Genomic DNA, 19,474 nt, shown 5'->3' on the forward strand with positions numbered 1-19,474 from the left:
CTGTTGCTACAGAAATTCTTATCAGGCACAGCGTAGTGGATGAAGGGTAGTGTTCAAACCTTATTTCTGATGTGCCCGGGACTTTGTGCTCAGGAAGTCCAGGGTGTCAAAGCTGAAGGACCAAGCTGTTTGTTTGCTATCAGTACTGGAGTGGAACAGGAGGGTTGCAGGAGTCTTTGGTTGATGGGAGGTGGGAAGTCAGGAGCTTCAGTTTTGTTTGTTTTCCTTAAGTACTTGCAATGACCTTGCTGATCATCTTTTTATAAACATTCTATCTCTCTATCATCAAAAGTCAAAATTTTAACTTCAGTACTGTAAGGTGCTTCCTGACTCTTGTCAATGTGTTATTGCAATATCCAGATCATGAAGAAGTATGGAAAAAAAGGATGAAAAAGGCTCTGAACAATGGAGGTTTGTTAGTAAGTGACCTTTTTATTGTTGTGATTCACTAAGCTCTCTGTTTACAGATGAAATAGTACAAAGTAGTCACTTAGCTTAAACTCAGCAGTTGCTAACATCCAGGCAAGTGAAAGAAAATGGGAGAGAGCTTTGCAAAGGTGAAGTGTTGATCTTTTTAGAAACATTGTCATTAATTGGGAGTCCAGCAGGGTATTCAGCAGGAGATTTAATTACAAAAGGATCAAGGTTTCTGACAAAACTTTAATAAATATTGAGTGCATGGGAGGGAATTAACAAGGTTGAGTCTTCAGCTACATAAAGTCCTGAAAATTGTACTTCAAAAGTGATGTGCGTGGCTTCTGATTTCAGCCTCTGCTGGCTGTGGGGTCTCTGTAGTGTTATTGATCGTTTTTCTAACCCAGTCACGTCTCCTGCCACTCTGAAATCAATGTTGATTTGGGTTTTGGTTTTTGGTGGTTTTTTTTTTCCCTCGAAAAATAACCTGAGAGTAGTATTGGGTATGAATGTTTTGGAAAAGGACTGGAGTGACAAGCAGGGAATGAGTTGGGAAGCATTAAGCTCATCTACTCTTGATTACAACCAAGGCTACAACCTTAGATCTGCCTTTATGACAGGAGTGTTTTTTCATGGTGATAATGATCAGTGGGTGTGAAATGGAAAAGATTAGCAGCTGGAGAAGGGTGATGTATTGCTGCAAACTTTTTTCCTTTTTCCTTTTAGATTAAAAGGAACAAACTTGTTTTAAATCAGAGCACTCCTCCTCTGCATGGTTTGCCTAAGGTGTGCCCACGTTATTTGGAGTGACAAACCTAAATGTGTCATAACTGGTGATTGCATGAGAGGGCAAACATTTAATTGATAAAAATGCTGCCATTGACTTTGGTCTTTAATCAGGTCTGTGGATGGAGTCTCTTGTCTAAACTGCCACTTAGGAGCTGTGTAACCTGCAGAGTTTCTCAAGGAGACTTTTTGATAGAGATGAGAGCTCCCACTTCCAAGGCAAAATGTCACACAACTTAATGAAGTATGAACTTCAAAAGGCGCAGAAAGAATGCATTGACCCTCTCTTAATATAACCTAGGGTTTGGGTACAGTAGGTCCTCTCTTCTGTTAATGAATGAACTGCTCCTGTAAATTTCCCAGTGTGTCTTGCTTTAATCTAAAATGGAAAAAACCGATAATACTTATACTATTTTTCCCCACTTACATATTCATATCGAATGATGTCCCACTGAAGTGCACTGTTTATTCCTGAGAAAAGCAATTGTGATACCCTCTGATGTTTGTGTTTTAAGAAAAAAAAACCAACCCCTTTTGTATAAATATTAAAGGATTGAAGAAAAAAGGGTTCTCAATACAGAGAGCTTGAGGCTTGTGGCAGCACTCTGTCCCTAGTGCTGTGGCTCCCCATGCCCCTGAGTGCAGAGAGGTGTTGCATCTGATGTCCAGCCTCTTGCTGTGGCTGAAACCATCTCAGGTGTCACTTGTGCACTGTTGTGTGCTGGACAATTATTGTTCTTCAGGAATCTCTACCAAGGAGACGAAAGGACAAAATGAAATACCTTTGTAATTTTACAATAAGATGTTGTCATGAGGTTGGCATCTGTGGTTTAGTTACTTTTCTACTAACACTGAATTTTTTTGCTTAGTGGCATTTATGGTGACAGAGGCCACTGAGATGCCTGAATATCTGAGGTCAGTCCAGCTGAAAAGGTAGAACATACCTTGCATGCTTTTGATGTGGGAATTTCTCACAAGTCACCATACAGAAGCCCTGTCTTACTTTCTCTCACAGTCCTTAGGCAAGAGGAGAACGAGCCTTGATGTTTAGTTCAGCTCTGTGGTTAGAGGATCTGATAAACCTCTTGTCTTTTATTTGTTAGGTACTTGATTTCTTCATAATGACAAACTAGTTTTCTGCCCCACCTTCAAAATGTCTTTGAGTTATGAATGAGTGAAGGCCTCTGAGCACCTTTAACAAATAAAATATTTGCTTGTGTTGCTTGTGGAAGAACCTGCTGCTTGGTTTTAAGAAAGTCACCGAGGCGCCTGAATAAACTGATTTTTTGAGAGGTGTATATTGCTGCCTGTCTGGCTCTGCTTTCATTCTCCATGCAAAATGCTTTCCTCAATAAACTGTGCTTGACCTCATCTTTTTAGTTTTTGTCACTTAGATCCTTGATTTAGATTCTTTTCATCCTCCACTTCCCCAGCTCTGGTCTGCATCATGCAGGAAGGCATCCCTTCTGTGGAAATGGGTGTCTGGCAGCTGCCACCTGAGCTCAGCACCATCTCCTGGCAAGCTCCCTGCTGCTTCTGTGTTTCCCTATACCTAAAGGCAGACTTTGGGTGTAGAGTTTGGTTATCATGAGGCTGGTTGCTTGGCTTGCTCCTGTTAAGTGAGGCATTCACTAGCCCGTGAGATCTGTGCCATGTTAGCACAGGGTTGTTTGTGAAATGGTCACTTTTGTGCATTTACTGAAGGCAACTTTGGCCAGGAAAAGTCAGACAAGGCTGCCAGATCATCAGCATCACCTTCCTGCAGGATAAGCCCTTGCTTAAATTGCAGCTCAGTGGCCTTTTCTCAACCCTTCTTCCATATTGTCCTGGGACTAAAAGTGCTGGTTATTTGAGTTCAAAGCCCTCCTCCCATCATTATCTATTTAAACTTTTCTTCTGTGATCCTGTTTTGTGGAAATGAAAATGCTGGTAAACAATAAATGGTCTGGCTTGAAGTCTGGAGCACATGTCTGAAATTCTGCCCTTAACTCACCACTGCTTTGCAGCATTTTGTGTGAACTTTATTATGACCTGCAGAAGAAAAATACCAGAGCTGGTACAGCTGGTAGAGACAATGATCTGCTTCTGGGGAGTTGTTAAGATTGTTTCAGCTGGTTTTCTGAAGCTACAGAAGGAATCCTTATATTGTCACACTAAGTTATATTAACATTGGGTGAAATTATGTATATATCTTGGGCTCTTCATTTAGGATTCTTTATTTCTTGTCCTAACTGGTGAGCTGGGTAATGCCTGGACAAACACTGTCTCATCCCCAGCATTGCTGACAGTGTTGCCTCCTCTCCTCTTGGGAGGAATGAGCAACAGAGATCAGGACTTGGGTTTAAGAGGATGAAGAAACTCTTCAGCTACTCTTCCTCTGTGGAATGTATTTATGTAGAGAGTTCATAAATATTATGTTACCTTTTAAAATGATCAAACACGTTTCCTATCTCATTCATCAGGTTACATGTCCCTGCTGTATTTCCTCGAACAAAGCGCTGACAGTCATTTTGTTAGACTAGAGTTCTGACAGCAGAGCTGATGTGAGAGCAGTGGTTATGAAGATGTTGATTTGATGAAGGCACGATTTTACATAACCTCTGAAATCCCCTGAACTCTACCTACAGTGTCTCCCATTGCTTCCAAAGGCTCTGCTGCATGTGGTCTCTCTGCAAGTGCTCTTCCTCCGCCTCGTTCAGTAAAACAATTCCACATTGTGCTTAAGTGGAAAATAAAATAACTGTGGATAATTGTAGCTCAATGCTGTGCAGTGCCATCAAGTGGCAATTCTGTTGCAGGACACATTTTCAGGGCTGCCTGTGTTTGTATCGTTGTTTCAAAATGTTTCTTCTAAACATTGCAAAAGTTTCTTCTCTGTAGTTGTGGTTGGCGGGGTACTTCTACTGGAGGATAATGGTTATAATGGCTTCTGTTCTCTAATGGCAAAAATGTCAGTTTAAAAAGTGCCTCAGTCATTACAGTAGCTCTAAGTACTGTAGCTGTGAAATATTTAAAGACTGGTGAGGATATTTTGCAGCTGGCAGGAAAATGAGTGCTCTGAAACACGCCGAGCTCTCTCTTGGAGCATTTTGCTGTACTGTAGAGGAGGCTGAAGTACCAGGAAAACACCGTTCTTCAACTCTCTTCTGCCTTTGGATCTTAGTGTTCAAACCTGATTATTTTTTTTTTCCTTTAAGACACATCAAGGCTATTTGTGAAAATGCTCCAGTGATATGAGATTGTTTCTAATAATGTGTCATCATATGTACTTTATCTTCCAGGAATTGTGACTCTCTCCACCTCTCTGGTGCCAAGAGAGTAGCTGGATTTCTGTTAGTCACTGCACACATTCAAACTGCCTGCTGTATCGCTCCTAAGCACTGCAATTTTGTTGTTATTGTTAGGTGAATAATTAGTAGGAAATACTATCAATCACTCAAGCAGCTGGTGATAAAATTACCTGGTTCAGTTCTCTAAGTGTAGGGCAGAACAGAAGAGGCTTCGGGATGAGGCCAGAGCAAGACATTCACATCAATTTGGGTGTGCTTTCTAGGAATTGATTGAAGTAGTGTCCACAATTTCTGAAAAAAAACTAATAGTAAGATCAGTACTTGTGGAAACTGGATGGTACTGGAGTGGATATTCAGCTACAGAGAAATTTTCCCGTCTTTTGCCTTGACTTCATGTCCATGTGGTGACATTACATGGAGACTTGCATAATTTAAAGGTAAACCCCAATATGTTACTGCTTTTCTGTCCCTCCATACCTCCTCCTCCTCTATACAAGAGCTGTACAGGGCTTGTGGTGGAAGGGGCTTGGGGTTACTGTCACTAATTGCTTGTTCAGGCACTACAGGCCATGGTGGCCGAGGACAGAAAGTGCACAGTCTGGCTAACACTAAACTGCCCAAAAAAATGAAAATTAAATCAATATTTTCTTCACTATACTGCCAGATTCACCTAAATATTAAAGTTCCCATCACAGTTCTTCGCTGGGTGTTTGCATTTTTCGCAAAAGGGTGAATGGCACTTTTCTCATCCTTTCTATTTTTCCCCTTAATTTTGATTTTTTGCATTTTACTGTTAATTTTATGAAGTCTTTCTGTATGCTAAAAATTTTAAGAAATGCCTTGGCTGTTTGGTTTTGTGAAGGCTGGCTGTGTATAGCAGAGGCCAGCACCAAGAAGATGCACTAAGCATCCTGTGAGCAAGTGTTGGTACACAAGTGCTGCAGAGCACATGGAGCCCTGTGCTAAGGCAGTGATACAGCTAAATTAGCTATTAACAGCCCAATCTAGTAACCTTCCTGGCTCTGTGTAGCAAAGTGGTGTGTCAGGAAGATCTATCCATAAAGATAAATCATGTGTCTCTTTCAGCACTAACGAGATCCTGTTACTTTGATGGATTTCTGTTGGCAGTCTGTAGAGATCTCCTTCGAGCTGCATGGATTAATATGTGTGTAATAGTTATAATAGCATCTTGGCACTCAATAAAGATTCATCTTTGAGATGATTGATTTGGAGACTAAGACATGCTCTGTCAAAGGATGTGGGCTGCTAATAACAGGTTTCTTCAAGTGTACCCATTTCTGCAGGAGTTTGTGTTGCTCGCACCAGCTCAGAGTAGGAAATCCATTCCTTGCTCTCCTCAAACCTTTTATCTCTTTGCAAACAAACCCTGCTGCAGGATTAGAGTCCTGGATTGGTTCGGGATGTGGTGTGGCTGAGATGATGTTAATAAATCAGCCGTAACGATGTTGATTGTGCAGACAGGCAAGTTGGATGTGTCCATGCTGTATTTTTTAGCACAGGTCACACTCAGGATAGATCTGTGGAAGCCAGCTTGGGCCTGGAGACAACAGATCAGGGCAATTTATCATAAATGTCCATGTTTTCCCACAAATTCTTTTTACTCATAGAGTCTTGAATAAATAGTTTTTTGACTGTGTTCCTACTTTTCCTTGCATCAACATTTTATTCGTCAGTGTGCTAAGCTAATCTTACTTTTAGACCAAATTCTTTCTCACCTTTGGGGGAAGAAAGTGTTGGAGAGAAAAAAGTTATTTTTCCTATCTGTCAGTGTTTCACTCATGGCTTTGTGGTTAGCATTGGAAGAGGAGATCACTTGGCTTGGTGCAGTGTTAATGAAATATGGAAGGTATCACCTTGATTTGCTATGTGGTGGCAGAAAAATATGTAGCATCATTCTGCTCTTTTGGTGACCTGTGGGCAAGACATAATGGTCTGTGATTGTATTTTCCAAATAATAAGAGACTGCTTTGCAAAATCTGGCTTTCTCATCACAGAGGGGCTCAGTATCCACGCCGTTAACCTGAAACCTTTCACTGGCAGGAATAATAGCACTGCTGTTAATTTAGAAAGGAAATAAGGTTAGACCTGGAGATTGATTTTTTTATTTTTTTTTTAATTATTTTATTTAAACCAGTGGAGTAATTCTCGTTGTCTTCTTTTGTGTTTTTTTTTTTTTTAATTTATTTTAAGAAAAATTCTCTGCTTCATGCTTTAAGATCAAGGAGTTTGAAGTCATTGACTATGAAAAAGGACACAAATCTTCACCAAACTTGGCAGTTTGCCATTGTATTTATTTCTGGAGTCTCTCCCTGAAGGTTTTATCTGCAGAAGGTTGCAACACTCCACCCGAACGACATCCATCTTTCTCCACGATCCTGACCCAGGTCACTGCCTTTATCACAGGGGATATCTCGAGGCAAGGAGGGATTTCTAGAGCTGCTCATGTTCAGACAGATTTCACAGCCCTACCTTTGTTTCTGGGGCCTGGAGTTCTGCAGAATAAACTGTGTTTGATGTGACTCCTCTGAGTCAATACTGGTGAAGTTGAGTCAGTACTGGTGAAATTGAGGATGTCTGTAATGATTGTTGTTATCTCACTGTAACAGATACTTCTGGCCTCCTCCCAGGGTCCCTTCCTTTTATATATGTGTGCTGGGAGCTTGCAGGGTAAATGGCCACATCTGGAAAAGGGGATGGATGCTTCAGGCTGCAGCACTGAGGTCCACTGACAACTCACCCCATGCCAGGGCAGAGAGGGAAGGGGACTCAACTGGGTGTTTTGAAGGTAGGACCCATCCCCAGATTCCACCCCTCAGGGGTGAGCTGTTCATTGGCTTCTGTTAACCTGGGAATAGCAGCCTGGAAGACTTTGCTGGACATAGGTTATTTTCTTGCCACGGAAGAAGAGCATCCTGTGGTTTTATGAGGCAGCAGTGATAGTTCTGTGTCACAGCTGACTGGCTGGAGCGCTTAGTCAGACCTGGAAAAACTGGGATCTAAGCCTTTCTCAATCAAAAGGGTTATTCCAGGAGATGAGAGCACTGTAATGTTTGCTCTAAAAATAGTTGCCCAAACCCCCATTTCCTTTTGTAGTCGGGAGCCTGTGTGGCTGTGCCTGTTTCTCTCTGTGTGGAGATGTCCATGTGTCCACGTGCTGCGTGTGTCCTTCCCAGATGTCGTTTGCACAAGCCAAGGTAACCTTATGTGGGAGGGATCTTCCAGGATACTCACCCGAGATATGGACACTGCCTGGGAGCAGTTTAACTGTTGATCTTGTGTGCTGCCAGAGGTAGATGGTAAATAGATCATCAAGCATCTAAACAATTATACTGTACTTTTTTTCTTGCTTGATGATTTCTGTTATATTTTCTAAAGCTGCCTTACCCTTGCCTTTTCCATCCTCCAGCTGCTTTCAGAGTCTTCTGCAGTTCTGAGTTTGAGGTGGAATTGTCTCAACTTTCCCTTTGATTTTTGTCTAGCCTAATTATTGTCGGTTTCCAAAGAAAACGTCATATGATTGAAAAGCCAGCTGTTCCCTTAGAAGCCGTTTGGATGAAAAATACTCATGTTTGAACCACGATTCCCATTTCATTGATGGGGAAAATCAAAGCATGGGGATGTGAAAGGACTTGCCTCGTGCTGGAATTCCAGCCCGATCCTGTGCGCACTGTGTCGAGCGGTAGCGGGAGTAACAGCAAGTCCAACTCCATCTAAAAAGGAATAAATAAAGATACCAATGAGCCTGAACTGAAGGAGGAGGAAGAAATGACAGCTGTGATTTTTGTGCTGTCATCCTGTGTACACTGAAGCCCTCTTGGGAGCTGTTTCGGGCTTTCCAAAGGGGAACAAACAAAAATGCAATAAGCAGTGACCCAACAAGGATCTGATTCATGTTATGAGTAGTGGAAACAAAACCAAACTTGTTACAGTGACAGGTTGTGTTTACTCATCTAATCCAGCACCTGATCCAGCTTCTTTAATGAGGCATCATAATGCCAACATCTACAACAACTCTTAGAAGGAAACACACTGTGGAAGGTTTCTTTCCTTCATGTGAATTTCTAACCCACCTAACCCACGGACTTTCCATTCAGTAGGTTTTCCTGGCATGAAAAAAACAGCCAGAGTTTGCTATCAGTTGTTGGCAGCAGAAATTTTGCTTTTCTGTTTAGAACAAATTAATGATTACTGGTTGTTAGTGTTTTCTCATTAAAAGCAGAATGTTAAAGCGATACTTGAGTGCTGAAGTATTGCTCTCTAAAGCAAGCTTCATTTTCATAAGTGTTTTTAGACTCTGTGTGGAGGTCAGTGAGTGGTTAGTGGCTTAAGTAATGTACTTCAAAATTCCCAGTATGAACCATGGGGGGGAAAACCAGCTTAAAAATCACATGCTTCAGCTATAAAAATACAGCTTGGCCTTTTTTTGTGGTGTTTTTTTTTTTTTTGTTTGGTTATTGTGTTGATTTTTGTTTGTTTGTTTTCAGAAACATTAAAATTTGTTAGCCAGCACACTAAGAATATTTTTTCCCTTCACAGTTGATTGTAGAGAAGTCTACCTGTTGCTGGTAGAGCTGATATCCCTCAGGGAACCTTTCCCACTGCCAACTAAACACTTGGTTTTCAGGTAGAAGTCTTGAATTCTGCATTTGTCAGGGTTGTTTTCATGGTCCCAAATGATGAGCAATTCCCCAAAATCAGACGTTTCCAGAGCCTGAAGTGGAAAAGAAAAGAAAGATGTCTTTTCATGCTTACAACAATTATTTGTTTTTGGAAGGTGGATATTATTTTTAAGGTGATAAGTGATCTTAATTCCTTTGAGTGTAAAGATTTTGTTCACTTCATTGTCACTTCTAAATATTGAGGTCTTCCATTAAAAAAAAAAAGGCCTTTGAATGTAAATAGTCCATTTTAACAGCTTACTCAGAGTTGCTCATGCTTTGCCTGTACACAATCCACATGCCTTTAACTGCACTATTGGAAAAACTAATACCTAAAAAGGTGGAGTTGTGCTAATGCCAGCAAAATATGCTGACAAACAGGTGCCTTGTCTGGATAGTTTTGGGGTTTAGTCCTAGTAACAGCATTTGGGCCTTTCTGGAGCTAACTGTATTTCTACTACCTTAACTAAGGCAAAGCTTCAGAGTAGGGCCGCTCTAAAATCCCTTTCTGAATTGTTTTCTGGTTGAAAGCCCAAGATCAGGTTTGGCTTTTCCAGTGCACCCGTCCCTTGGTGAGGCAGACCACCTTTTTTCTCCCTTTGGTTTGTAAAAGGGAATATATTTGGAGGAAAGAGCCACATCCACCTTCTTTACATCCCGTTACAACTCTCTGAGACCAGAGATTTTTCAGATCTGAACGAGGGAGAGGGTGGCCTCTTTCATGAATGGACCAAGATGGAATGTTTTCATTTCCAATGGGCTTTAAGCCAAGTAAATATTAGTCGATCCAAACTAGTTTTGAAATTAAGTTATTCTTATTTGTTGGAGCATTCCAGAGAATGGCTTTGATCTGTCTGTACTTTCACCAAAGGGATATTGGCAGGCTGGCCTCCCATTTCTAGCCATTCAGGATGAAAGAAGGGTTATAATAACCACCTTGTGTGGCAGTGATACTGAACAGATGACATTTTTTGAACAATATTAAATGAATAAAGGTAAACATAGTTCAATTAAAATGTTTTTGAGGCTGAATGCAATAGGGCTGTTGGAAAGTCTTCTATGTGGGTTGGAGGAATTCGCCTGCATTTGTAACTGATTTTCTTTAACTCCAAAGATCTTGGAAAGAGTGGGGTTTGTTCTGTGTGTTATTTCCTTTCCAAATAAATACGTTGTTTGAATATAAGTTAACAATCAATTTAAAATTGGCAGTGAACAATGAAATTGTTGGTAACTGGGAGGCAGAGATCTGTGTTGAAGAAAGATGGTCTTTTGCTTCTGGGATCTCCAATCACCTCAAGCACAGTGAGCTCCACCAGGCACAGTACAACTGAGAGGTAGCTCAGGTAATACCTGTAGGTAAAGTAAAGCACATTATCAGTCTTACCAAAGATATTTGGAGACAACTTAAAAATTCAAGTAAAACAATAAATAAGATGCTCAGTGTTCCACAGTCTTTGTTGAAGGTGGGAAGCAGGGTGGAGGAGACCATCCCACCATAAAGTTCTGCTTAGACACAGATGAAGATCCTTTTCAATTAATATCAGCTGCTGATAATTTGTGCTCCCCCTAGACTTAAATGATACCTTAAATTAACTGAATTAAAATACAAAGAATGGAACAAGTTACTTGGAAAGAACCTCTGGAAGTTACCTGGTCTGACCACCTTCCACCTTCAAAATAAGGTCAGGTATCTATATAAGAAGTTCAGCTATATGTTTTGTAAGTCCCAGCTTAGAGTTCAGGTTATGTAGAACCTCTGGTGTTGGGGTTTCTTACATGTATTTACTAGTTTTCTGTCAATAACAAAATAGGCAAATTATCTCTTGTGATATTGATGCAAATTAAATTGCTTTTCCTAGAAACAGGAGAGGTTTGCATGGATAGACAGGTGTCGCACTCTGTGCAGATTTGCTTTCCTTTCACAGCAATTGGACTAGCTGTACTTGGTTTCTGAGTTAAATAAAAGAAAAAATCTCCTTTAACAGATATCATGTTAAACACTCAGTGCTGCTGGTGAGTGTTCTGAAATGTCACCTGCATTTTAAGTCTAAGTACTTTTATGTTCATGCCTTAAGGGAGAAAGGGTTTGAACAAAGTCGGATAAAAAAGCCAAAGCACAAAGGGTTTGTAGGTTAAAACTTGAGCTTTTGGTTTTTTTTGAACATCAGCTCAAAACTGGATCCATTTGCTTGAAATGGAATATTTAGTTTTCAACTCAGCATGTGGACTGGTCATGCTTGAATTTAAAGCTTGATTTATTTCTTTTTGCACCTGTTTTTATTTTAACACTGACTCTATACAAGATATACTTTTGCTACATGGTTCCTTTCTCCCCAGCTGGAAGTCTGGTCTGATATTATCGCGTGAGACCTTCCTAAAATGCACATTTGTAACTCTACAACCTCTGAAAATGCAAACTAGACTCAGTGTTCTATTTATCTTTTTTTTTTTAATTTTTGGTTTTCTTTCCTGTGTGTTACAGCACTAACCCACATATTTGGTTTTAAGACCAGGGGCTGGTCATGTACTGTACTGCAAAACCTCATTTCTATCAAAACAAGGTGCAGTCCTGCCCCTGGCTAGAGTACCAGACAGGCTGGATCAGAGGAGAACTGGACATGAACTTGGAGGAGGAACAGTAAAAGAAACTGAGGGAGAAAGGGAGGAGATGTGAGACAGAGCATGGGAAATGATGCTAACACGGCAGGGGTGTATGGAAAGGCTGGGAAGTCGGGGAATTTTCTGCAATAGTTATGTTTGACAAAGAGAAGGGACGAACTGAGTGATCTTAAGGAGAAGGTTTTAAAGGAAATTACATGTGTATTTTCTTGAATATGCAAATTAGAATTACATAATCTGTAATAATAATAATAATAAAATCTTTTCCAGATTTCCAGCCATAACCATATGCTCAATGGGGTGGTGGCAGAGAGCTGGCAACCACAGCTGCAGTGTAAAACTGGGGCATCCAGCTGGTTTTGATCTTGATAGAAAAGGGGCAGAAGGTCATGTTACAGACTGTTGTTCCCAGTGTCTCATAGTTTATATAATTTTTCAGGCTGATTAATGATGTATGGTGAGATTTTGGAGGCATTTAAAAGACTTGTAGATGTGGCACTTGGGGACATGGTTTAGTGATGGGATTGGCAGTGCTGGGTTAATGGTTGGGCTTTGTGATATCGGAGGTCTTTTCCAAACTAAATGAGTCTGTGGTTTTATGATCAAATGAAAATTAGTTGCGTAGTAACTGTGAGCTATCCTCTTTCTTTGCTTTCCCTTCTCCATTGAAAACTGAAGTTGGTGGCTATTGGCCCTGTTATTTTCCATGCACATGTATGCATTTCAGGTGTATTTACTGTGTCCTCTGCTGGGTTAACTATGATAACTGTGTGTGCCCTTTATAGGTATAATTTTTGCTGATAGCAAAGATGAGAAAAATTATAGAATATACTGAGATACTGAAATAAAGCCTAAAACTAAGCATTTTTCATATTTGGTGTCATTTCACCATAGTAAGTTGCTCTTTTGAATATACCCTGGAGATTTCTACATATCTCTTCCCAGAGTTGGGCTCAAAATATTTTCTACCCTGTTGGCTAGCTGTGATGCTAAGGATTACTTGCATATCTAAAAATTAGGATGGGCCCCAAGTTGTGTGAAAGGTATGTATGAACAGAGAGCATGAGCCTTGTAGGTAGAGAAGTTTTATTTGGTATGGTGCAATTCTTGGTCATGTAAACCTAACCTTGTTCCTTGTTCTTTTCCTAGGGTGACTCTGTTATTACAGTGCAGCTGACTGAGGAAGATAAAGTTGAAGATGATGTAGTTTTTTATTTGGTCTTCACTGGATCAACTGTCCAACACTGCACAAGCACAAGAAAGATTAATCCTGGGAGTCTGGAGACCATTTCTCCTGGTAAACAATTGCCTTTCTTTGCATATCAGTGTAACAGTCTATGAAGTTTGGTTAATAGAAGTGGACTGGAATGTAATGCTGTTTTGTTGGTTGTCTTATTCCTCATTTACACATTCACAGGGAGTGGAATGGTTTAGGTGACTGCTTTTGTCTTTTAAAAATCTCTTTCCTGATTTTGCTAGAATTAAATGACTTTGAGATTGCAGTTATGGATGTTTAACTATGAGATTCTACTGTATAAAATACACAGTTACATTTACACACAGTGAAAAGCTTTTAAATGCATTGAAGATAGTGGAAGGCACATTTGCCAGGTTAGAGATGCTGTTGTACAAGTGATGTACAGCCTGGATAGTCCTAGCTACACTTATCACCTGCTTGACTTGGTGAGGTTCATTGCTGTAGTCCTGGTGGAATACAACCCTTTCCCCTAAAACCTGTAGAGCATTTCTGGAACTCTTGCAGTGGCAGGGGATGTGTGCTGCTTGGTGCCACACGAAAGCCCACCGCTCTTCCTAAGCCTTTGTGCCATCAGCAGAACAAAACAAATCAGTGCAGCATTTCCCTTTGGTGACTTCAGGACCGTGGGAATGAGTGTGTTCCAGGCTGCAGTCCTTACCATTAACCTTTCATTCTGACTTGTTGCTATGCAGCATGTTGCTGCTAGTGTGAGAAGAACGCCTGACATTTTCACTGTACACAGTGTGGCTCAAGCCATCAGGTGTTTTTCTTGGGTTTGTCTTTTTATGTACCTCCTAAGTATTGTTTTACGAGAGGTGCACGTGGAGTAAAATTTGGGCTAAAGAGTTTTTTCTGCTGGGAGTGAGTGGCTAAAAGTTGGCCACTCTTGTTTTTTTTCATTTCCTCCTTTTTTTTTGTGCTGTTCATGTTGTTCAGTTGGCTTGTGAAGAGAAGTCTTTTTATGGCTACTGACGACTGGAGCCCCGTGCAATCAATTAGATTAGTGCTTATTTTCTCCCAGAAGAGGAGGAAGAAGGGGGTGACTCCTTCCCTGCTTTTGTGTGGTGGGCGTGGGGCTCTGCCAGCCCCGCTCCCAATGACCTCACCTCCCCCTGGGGACCGTGGCTGTGTCGCCAAGAAAGGAACTGAAAAGCTTCAGTGTTCCCCTTCAGCCCATGTGGGAACCAGCGTGCCTGGTGGGATTTCCGGGCGGGAGCGATGCTTTCCTATCATCTCTGGCCCTGTTGTCCTCAGAGCAGTGATGGATGTGGCCGGGGTGGTGGCTGCCAGGCAGTACCGGGGTGATGCTCTAGGCACTGCCTCTCCTACCATCCCCAGATGTAACTGAGTCACTGATGGGGGCTCCCTGGGGCTCGTTGTGTCACTGTTAGTGGGAAATCTGACTCCCTTCGTGATTCAAAGGGAAAAGACGGAATTTCTCTCAGTTGTTCTTTTAGTAATAATGGGTTGTTTTGGTTCTTTTTTACCCAGTATAATCATGATCTTGTGGCATGTGATATTAGATAGGGATGGATGCTGTCCCAAAATACAGCTTCTATCAGATAAAGATTTAATGGACCTTTCGGAAATGTAGTCCCATTCCTGCACTGTCTGGGGCTGTGGTGCAAGGGAAGAGGTCACATCTCAGATGTAAAGCAGCCATGTGGATAATACCTCTTCTGTGCTCATACCTCATTTTGAAGAAACTACCTAAATAAAAAATACTGTAGTGGTGCATGGGAGAAGCAAAATGGGAAAGAACCCAAATTTTTTCAAACCCTTTGCTCACACTGATGTGTTTGCCCAGTGTTGCTTCAGCACTGACTACTCTGATTTCAATGGAACCATGACTTGTTTCAGTCCACCTCTTCCTCCTCCTCCTTCCTGGATGCACAGTGAATCTGTAATCGTGTGTTTACACTGTATATTCGCCAGTTGCCTTGGAGATGGCTGTGGTAACTCAGGGTTGACGTTATTTGACCTCGCTGCAGGATTAGCTGTGAACAAGAGACAGTGTGTGCGAGACCAGCCCTTGTTTAAACACCCAGGCCCAGGCACTTAGCAAGTGCTCTGCAAGGAAACTCTTACAAACAGCTTTTAGAGAAAATCTTGGACTTTGCTTCCAGCTTCGAACATCCTTCGTTTTTCCCTGCAATGCAAGACATGTTGCACGTTCCTGGGAGCACAATTGCTCCTTGGGGATGGCTCAGGTGGGTGAAGGAAGGGCTGATTCACTCAGGAACATACCAAGCCTCTCTGCTTACCTTGAAGCACCTCTACTTCCCTCCTGGACTTGAAGGCTCTCCCCTCATTCTTGTTTAAAGTCCTCAAAATTTCATATGGTCTCCAGCAGACTTCAGATGAAGTCCATCAGGGGCTGGGGTCAAAGAGGTGTCTATAATTCAGTTAAAACTAATGTAAAAACAAACCCAGATTTTTAATTTTTTTTTCTTGGCTTTGTCAGTAGTTTTTTTGATGCATGGAGGCATAAAAGACAGGGAAATGACTTGATTACATTCGCTGCCAAAGTTAAGCAGAATGTTTGAGCAAAGCTTTCAAAGAAAATCACATTTTAAAAAAAAAAGAATCTCAACAATATAAAGTTGTTATAGATGAAAAATTAAAGAAAATGGAATGGAAATATAAGCTGTCAAAATACCTCCTAAATTCTCATTGTGTGTGAAAATTCTCTATATACTTGAAAGACTTTACCCAAATAAAAGCTTGCAACTGCAGAGTTAAATGACTGCTGCATTTTATATAATTACTAGAGCAATCTACCTCTTTCTTATGCTATCTTTATCATTAGACTCAAACACTGAATATATATAGTTCACACTAGTGTTCAAATATAAGCTTTTATTTCTGTACATAATAAAAGAAGGGACTTCTGATTGTACATTTGTGGGAGCAGCTTTTTTTAATCTGAAAATGTGACTAAATGTAGAGTCAGCAGTCACTCAAAGGAGAAAACACCTACCTGTATTTCTTCACTTGCTCTGAAGGATGGGATGGGATGATTATTTATCCTGCCCTGCTATTGGCTGTGTTAACTTAAGGGAAATAATTTTCCCCTGTAATAAACAGATTCTCATCTGAGATGATCAATCATCACTTCAAGTATCAAAATTAGGTACATAAAGAATTAGGCAGTAGGTGATGCTTTATGTGCTTTCAGTAGCTCTTTGCCAGCCTAAGGACACATCAGGTTCCATCATCCAACTAAGCTTCTGTTTGCCTTGATGAAAAGGTACCAAAACCTTATTTAACTATTGTTTTACTGTCCCTGTTACAGTTCTTCAATTTCTAAATGATCTGGTTCAAATTTTCAGTAATTGAAGCAGTTTTCCTCAGTACCAGTGGCACTCTGTAGTTCTGCAGAACAATTTCAAATGCTATTTTATCAGACACCATGTTAGGGTGGCAGCCAGAGGTGTAATGGTTCTGGATACTGCTCGAGGTTTGAATATTATTGTTTGCAAAAGCTTGGTCACTGGAGTTTGGGTATTAAGAAAATACCAAAGGTCTGAGCAGGGAAGGAAGCAGAGAAATGACACCAGCTGTGTTGCTGTGGTTAAACTGTTGTTGGCTGCTGAAATTGTGCTGTTGGGGATGGATGTGTCCACTTATGTCACAGATGCTCATCCTACTGGTGTTGGTCATGAACTGAGCTTTTCAACAAGTCTTTATTACTATAGCAACTGAGACTGCCATAATCTTAATGTATTTTTTTTTTCTCACCATCTCTGCTGGGTAGGGAGGGTCACTGAGGCCAAGCAGGTTGCATATGGTAGTGTAGAAAATCTGTACAAACCAGGGAAGTGAAATTTCATTGCAAGACAGCAGCCTCATCAGCTGCCTCTCTGCTAGAAAAAACACAACCTAATAATAAAAATCTGCAAATCATGATCTGGCAGACAAACCAGCAGAAGAAGGAACGACCTCATCACCACACGAGTGAAAAGCCCCAACCACATCCTGCCATGGGCAGTGGAGGCCTCTCAGCATTGGGAAGCTCTTGGGCAGATTTGGGAGAATTTTCTTGCAGGAGATGATGTGCTGGAAGCTTGGATATTTGGGTGGTGCACCTAGTGCAAGTTTGTGTGCCATCACCATAGCAGCTCGTGACTGGGCACATATTTTGCTTTGCATATAAAGGCTGATGTCTAGTGTGTGGGAGATGTGTGGGAAATTTGAAATGAAATTTCAAATAGGGAGAGACAGGCCAGTACTGAAATCCAGAGCTGCAGCAGCTCCTAATCAAATAAGTCAAGGGTAAGAAATAGTGTCTCTGTGAGCCAAGTCACCAGAACAAGAAGTAAAATAATTTTATGAGATATAATTGCCTTTGTAAGTACTGTTGTAATGTGTTGTATCACTCTGAGCTCTGTAATACCAAAATTGCTTTTCTCTTGTTGGTTAATCTCAAAAGGTCCAGGATTCTTGTAGAGGCTTCAAAGGGAGGAGGATCAAAATTGGAGGTAGAAAAAGAGCCTGAAAGACTGTGTGTCTGCTGATAGCTTCTTGCCTGCAGTTTCCACAGGGTTGAAATACTCCCTTTTACTCCAAATGCCTTGACTCACTTCCTCTTCATGCTTAAGCTAAGGAGGAGAAACAGCTTCAATCTTTAAATTGTTCTTAATTCCACAGTTCTCAGGGTTGGGGTTTTTTTTCTTTCCCCTTTCTTTCTGCTAGTTAAAAGGATAGAAGAAAATTAATTTCAGTTAGCTTGGAAATATCTTAATTTCAAACTCTTTTTTTACTGTGAAATCCTTTTATATGCTCGTGCCTTATTCTCTTCTGCCACAGACTGTATTTTCCCTTAAGAAACAACTCTTCATAGAAAAAGTGGTATTTCATGAGTTACAATCTTTGTACTGGTAGACCAAAAGGGTAAACAAGTTGCATAACAAATGGCCACTTGACAATACCAGTTGTGGATTTGAAAATACTCCTAATTATGAAACAAAAAAACCCCCTAAAATAGACTAAAACAGCATAGCCAAGAAGACTTTTTGCAGTCCATCCTCTTTGGTGTATTTAATTACTTTAGGCAGTGTAATTAAAAGGAAATGATGCCAGTACTTAGATGACATCAGTCACAGGAAAAAGTGATTGAATCTGTATTGAAATTATTTAACATGTAATGGTGTGGGGTCTTACACTTCTGTAGGTTTTTAGGGCATCTGCAGTATGTAAAGGGCCTTAAAAATTCTTTCTGCACTCTTCATATTAATAGTGAAAGGTTTAAAAAGAAAAACAAAGGCTCCTGTCCATCGCTGGTGCTGTGCCTATATATTTCATAAGGCTTCCCGTGGTGCACAATTGAATACAATATCTGTGTAAATCACACAAACACACTTCAGACACGGCTCTGATTTTTCTGAACCAGAATTCAGGGTTTCTGAAGCAGAAAAGAAGCACTTTTTGGATGGTCACAGGAGATTCCTTGGCTTCCCTGTCCACAAGCCACCAGATGGCAACATCTCTTGGATGCAAATCCACGAGAGTCCATGGGATTCACCATATTTGCTGTCTGACTTTCTTGCCCTGCTTAAATCTCTCTGTAAGACCTCTTTCAACTCAGCTCCACCATGGTAACTCAGAGGATGCAATTAGCACTGGAGTCCTTAGTCACCTACCAGGCAAACCCAAACATGTGCTTCCAGCAGGGCTTTAAATAGCTGCCCAGGCTGGGGGCCCATTGTTTAATAGCTCCAATGTGAATTCTGAAAATAGGAGGTTTGGACAGGATTTCCACTATTGGAGGAGTAGGAAATGAAATCATCTTTTAGTATAGTTCTGTTTAGGGGTGTTTTGTTTAACAAGAAAAAGTCAGAAGAGTTCTGCCCTTGTAACTGCACCCCAGATCACTGGCACAGGTGGACAGATCTAAGCTGTACATTAACTTGTCTGCTGATGACTTACAGCTCAGAAATCTCCACCTTTTCTCCTGCTCATTGTTCTGCATCATTATCATGTAGAGGAGGTTGTGTTATCATGCAGATGCATCTCGCCTCTTCAGGGCTAAGTACAGACAGACCAGAACACCATGTCTTCATTTTTCATTCTTGTATTTTCCCCAAAGCAAGCTTCATTAAGTGTTCCCATTCATCCCCAGTAAGAAATTATTTAGTTCAAGAGTTATTGTCTCCTTTAAAATAATTTTTAAAGCGTGGTTTTACATGAAGATGAGGAATTCACTTTATCGCACAGAATTAGTTGCTGCGCCCATCTCTGCATAGACTGAAATAGTTTTTTAATTTTTGTATTTTTCCTGCAATATGTTGGCACTTCTCAAAACAGCTCCAAGTTGTGAATTGTTTCCAAGCTAGATTTAAAGTAACTTAGGAGCAGGAAGAGAAATGGGATAAAATGCAATCCTGCAAGAGTTCAGGGGTGGGTTATTAAAATTTTGTCAGTCAAGC

General features: G+C 40.8%; 1 protein-coding gene across 7 annotated transcripts in view; it reads left to right on the forward strand.

Annotated features, from left to right (window-relative positions):
• Positions 1 to 19,474, forward strand: part of AKAP13 (A-kinase anchoring protein 13) — a 186,842-nt gene that overhangs the window by 44,244 nt on the left and 123,124 nt on the right. For all 7 annotated transcript variants that reach the window (XM_018069671.2, XM_018069674.2, XM_018069675.2 and 4 more), the window contains exon 4: positions 12,938 to 13,085. In XM_018069671.2, the coding sequence (XP_017925160.2) occupies positions 12,938 to 13,085 (148 nt within the window). The remainder of the gene's footprint in view (positions 1 to 12,937; positions 13,086 to 19,474) is intronic.

Source organism: Manacus vitellinus, unplaced genomic scaffold (assembly GCF_001715985.3).
Source record: "Manacus vitellinus isolate BGI_N305 unplaced genomic scaffold, ASM171598v3 scaffold_16_pilon, whole genome shotgun sequence".
NCBI lineage: Eukaryota > Metazoa > Chordata > Aves > Passeriformes > Pipridae > Manacus > Manacus vitellinus.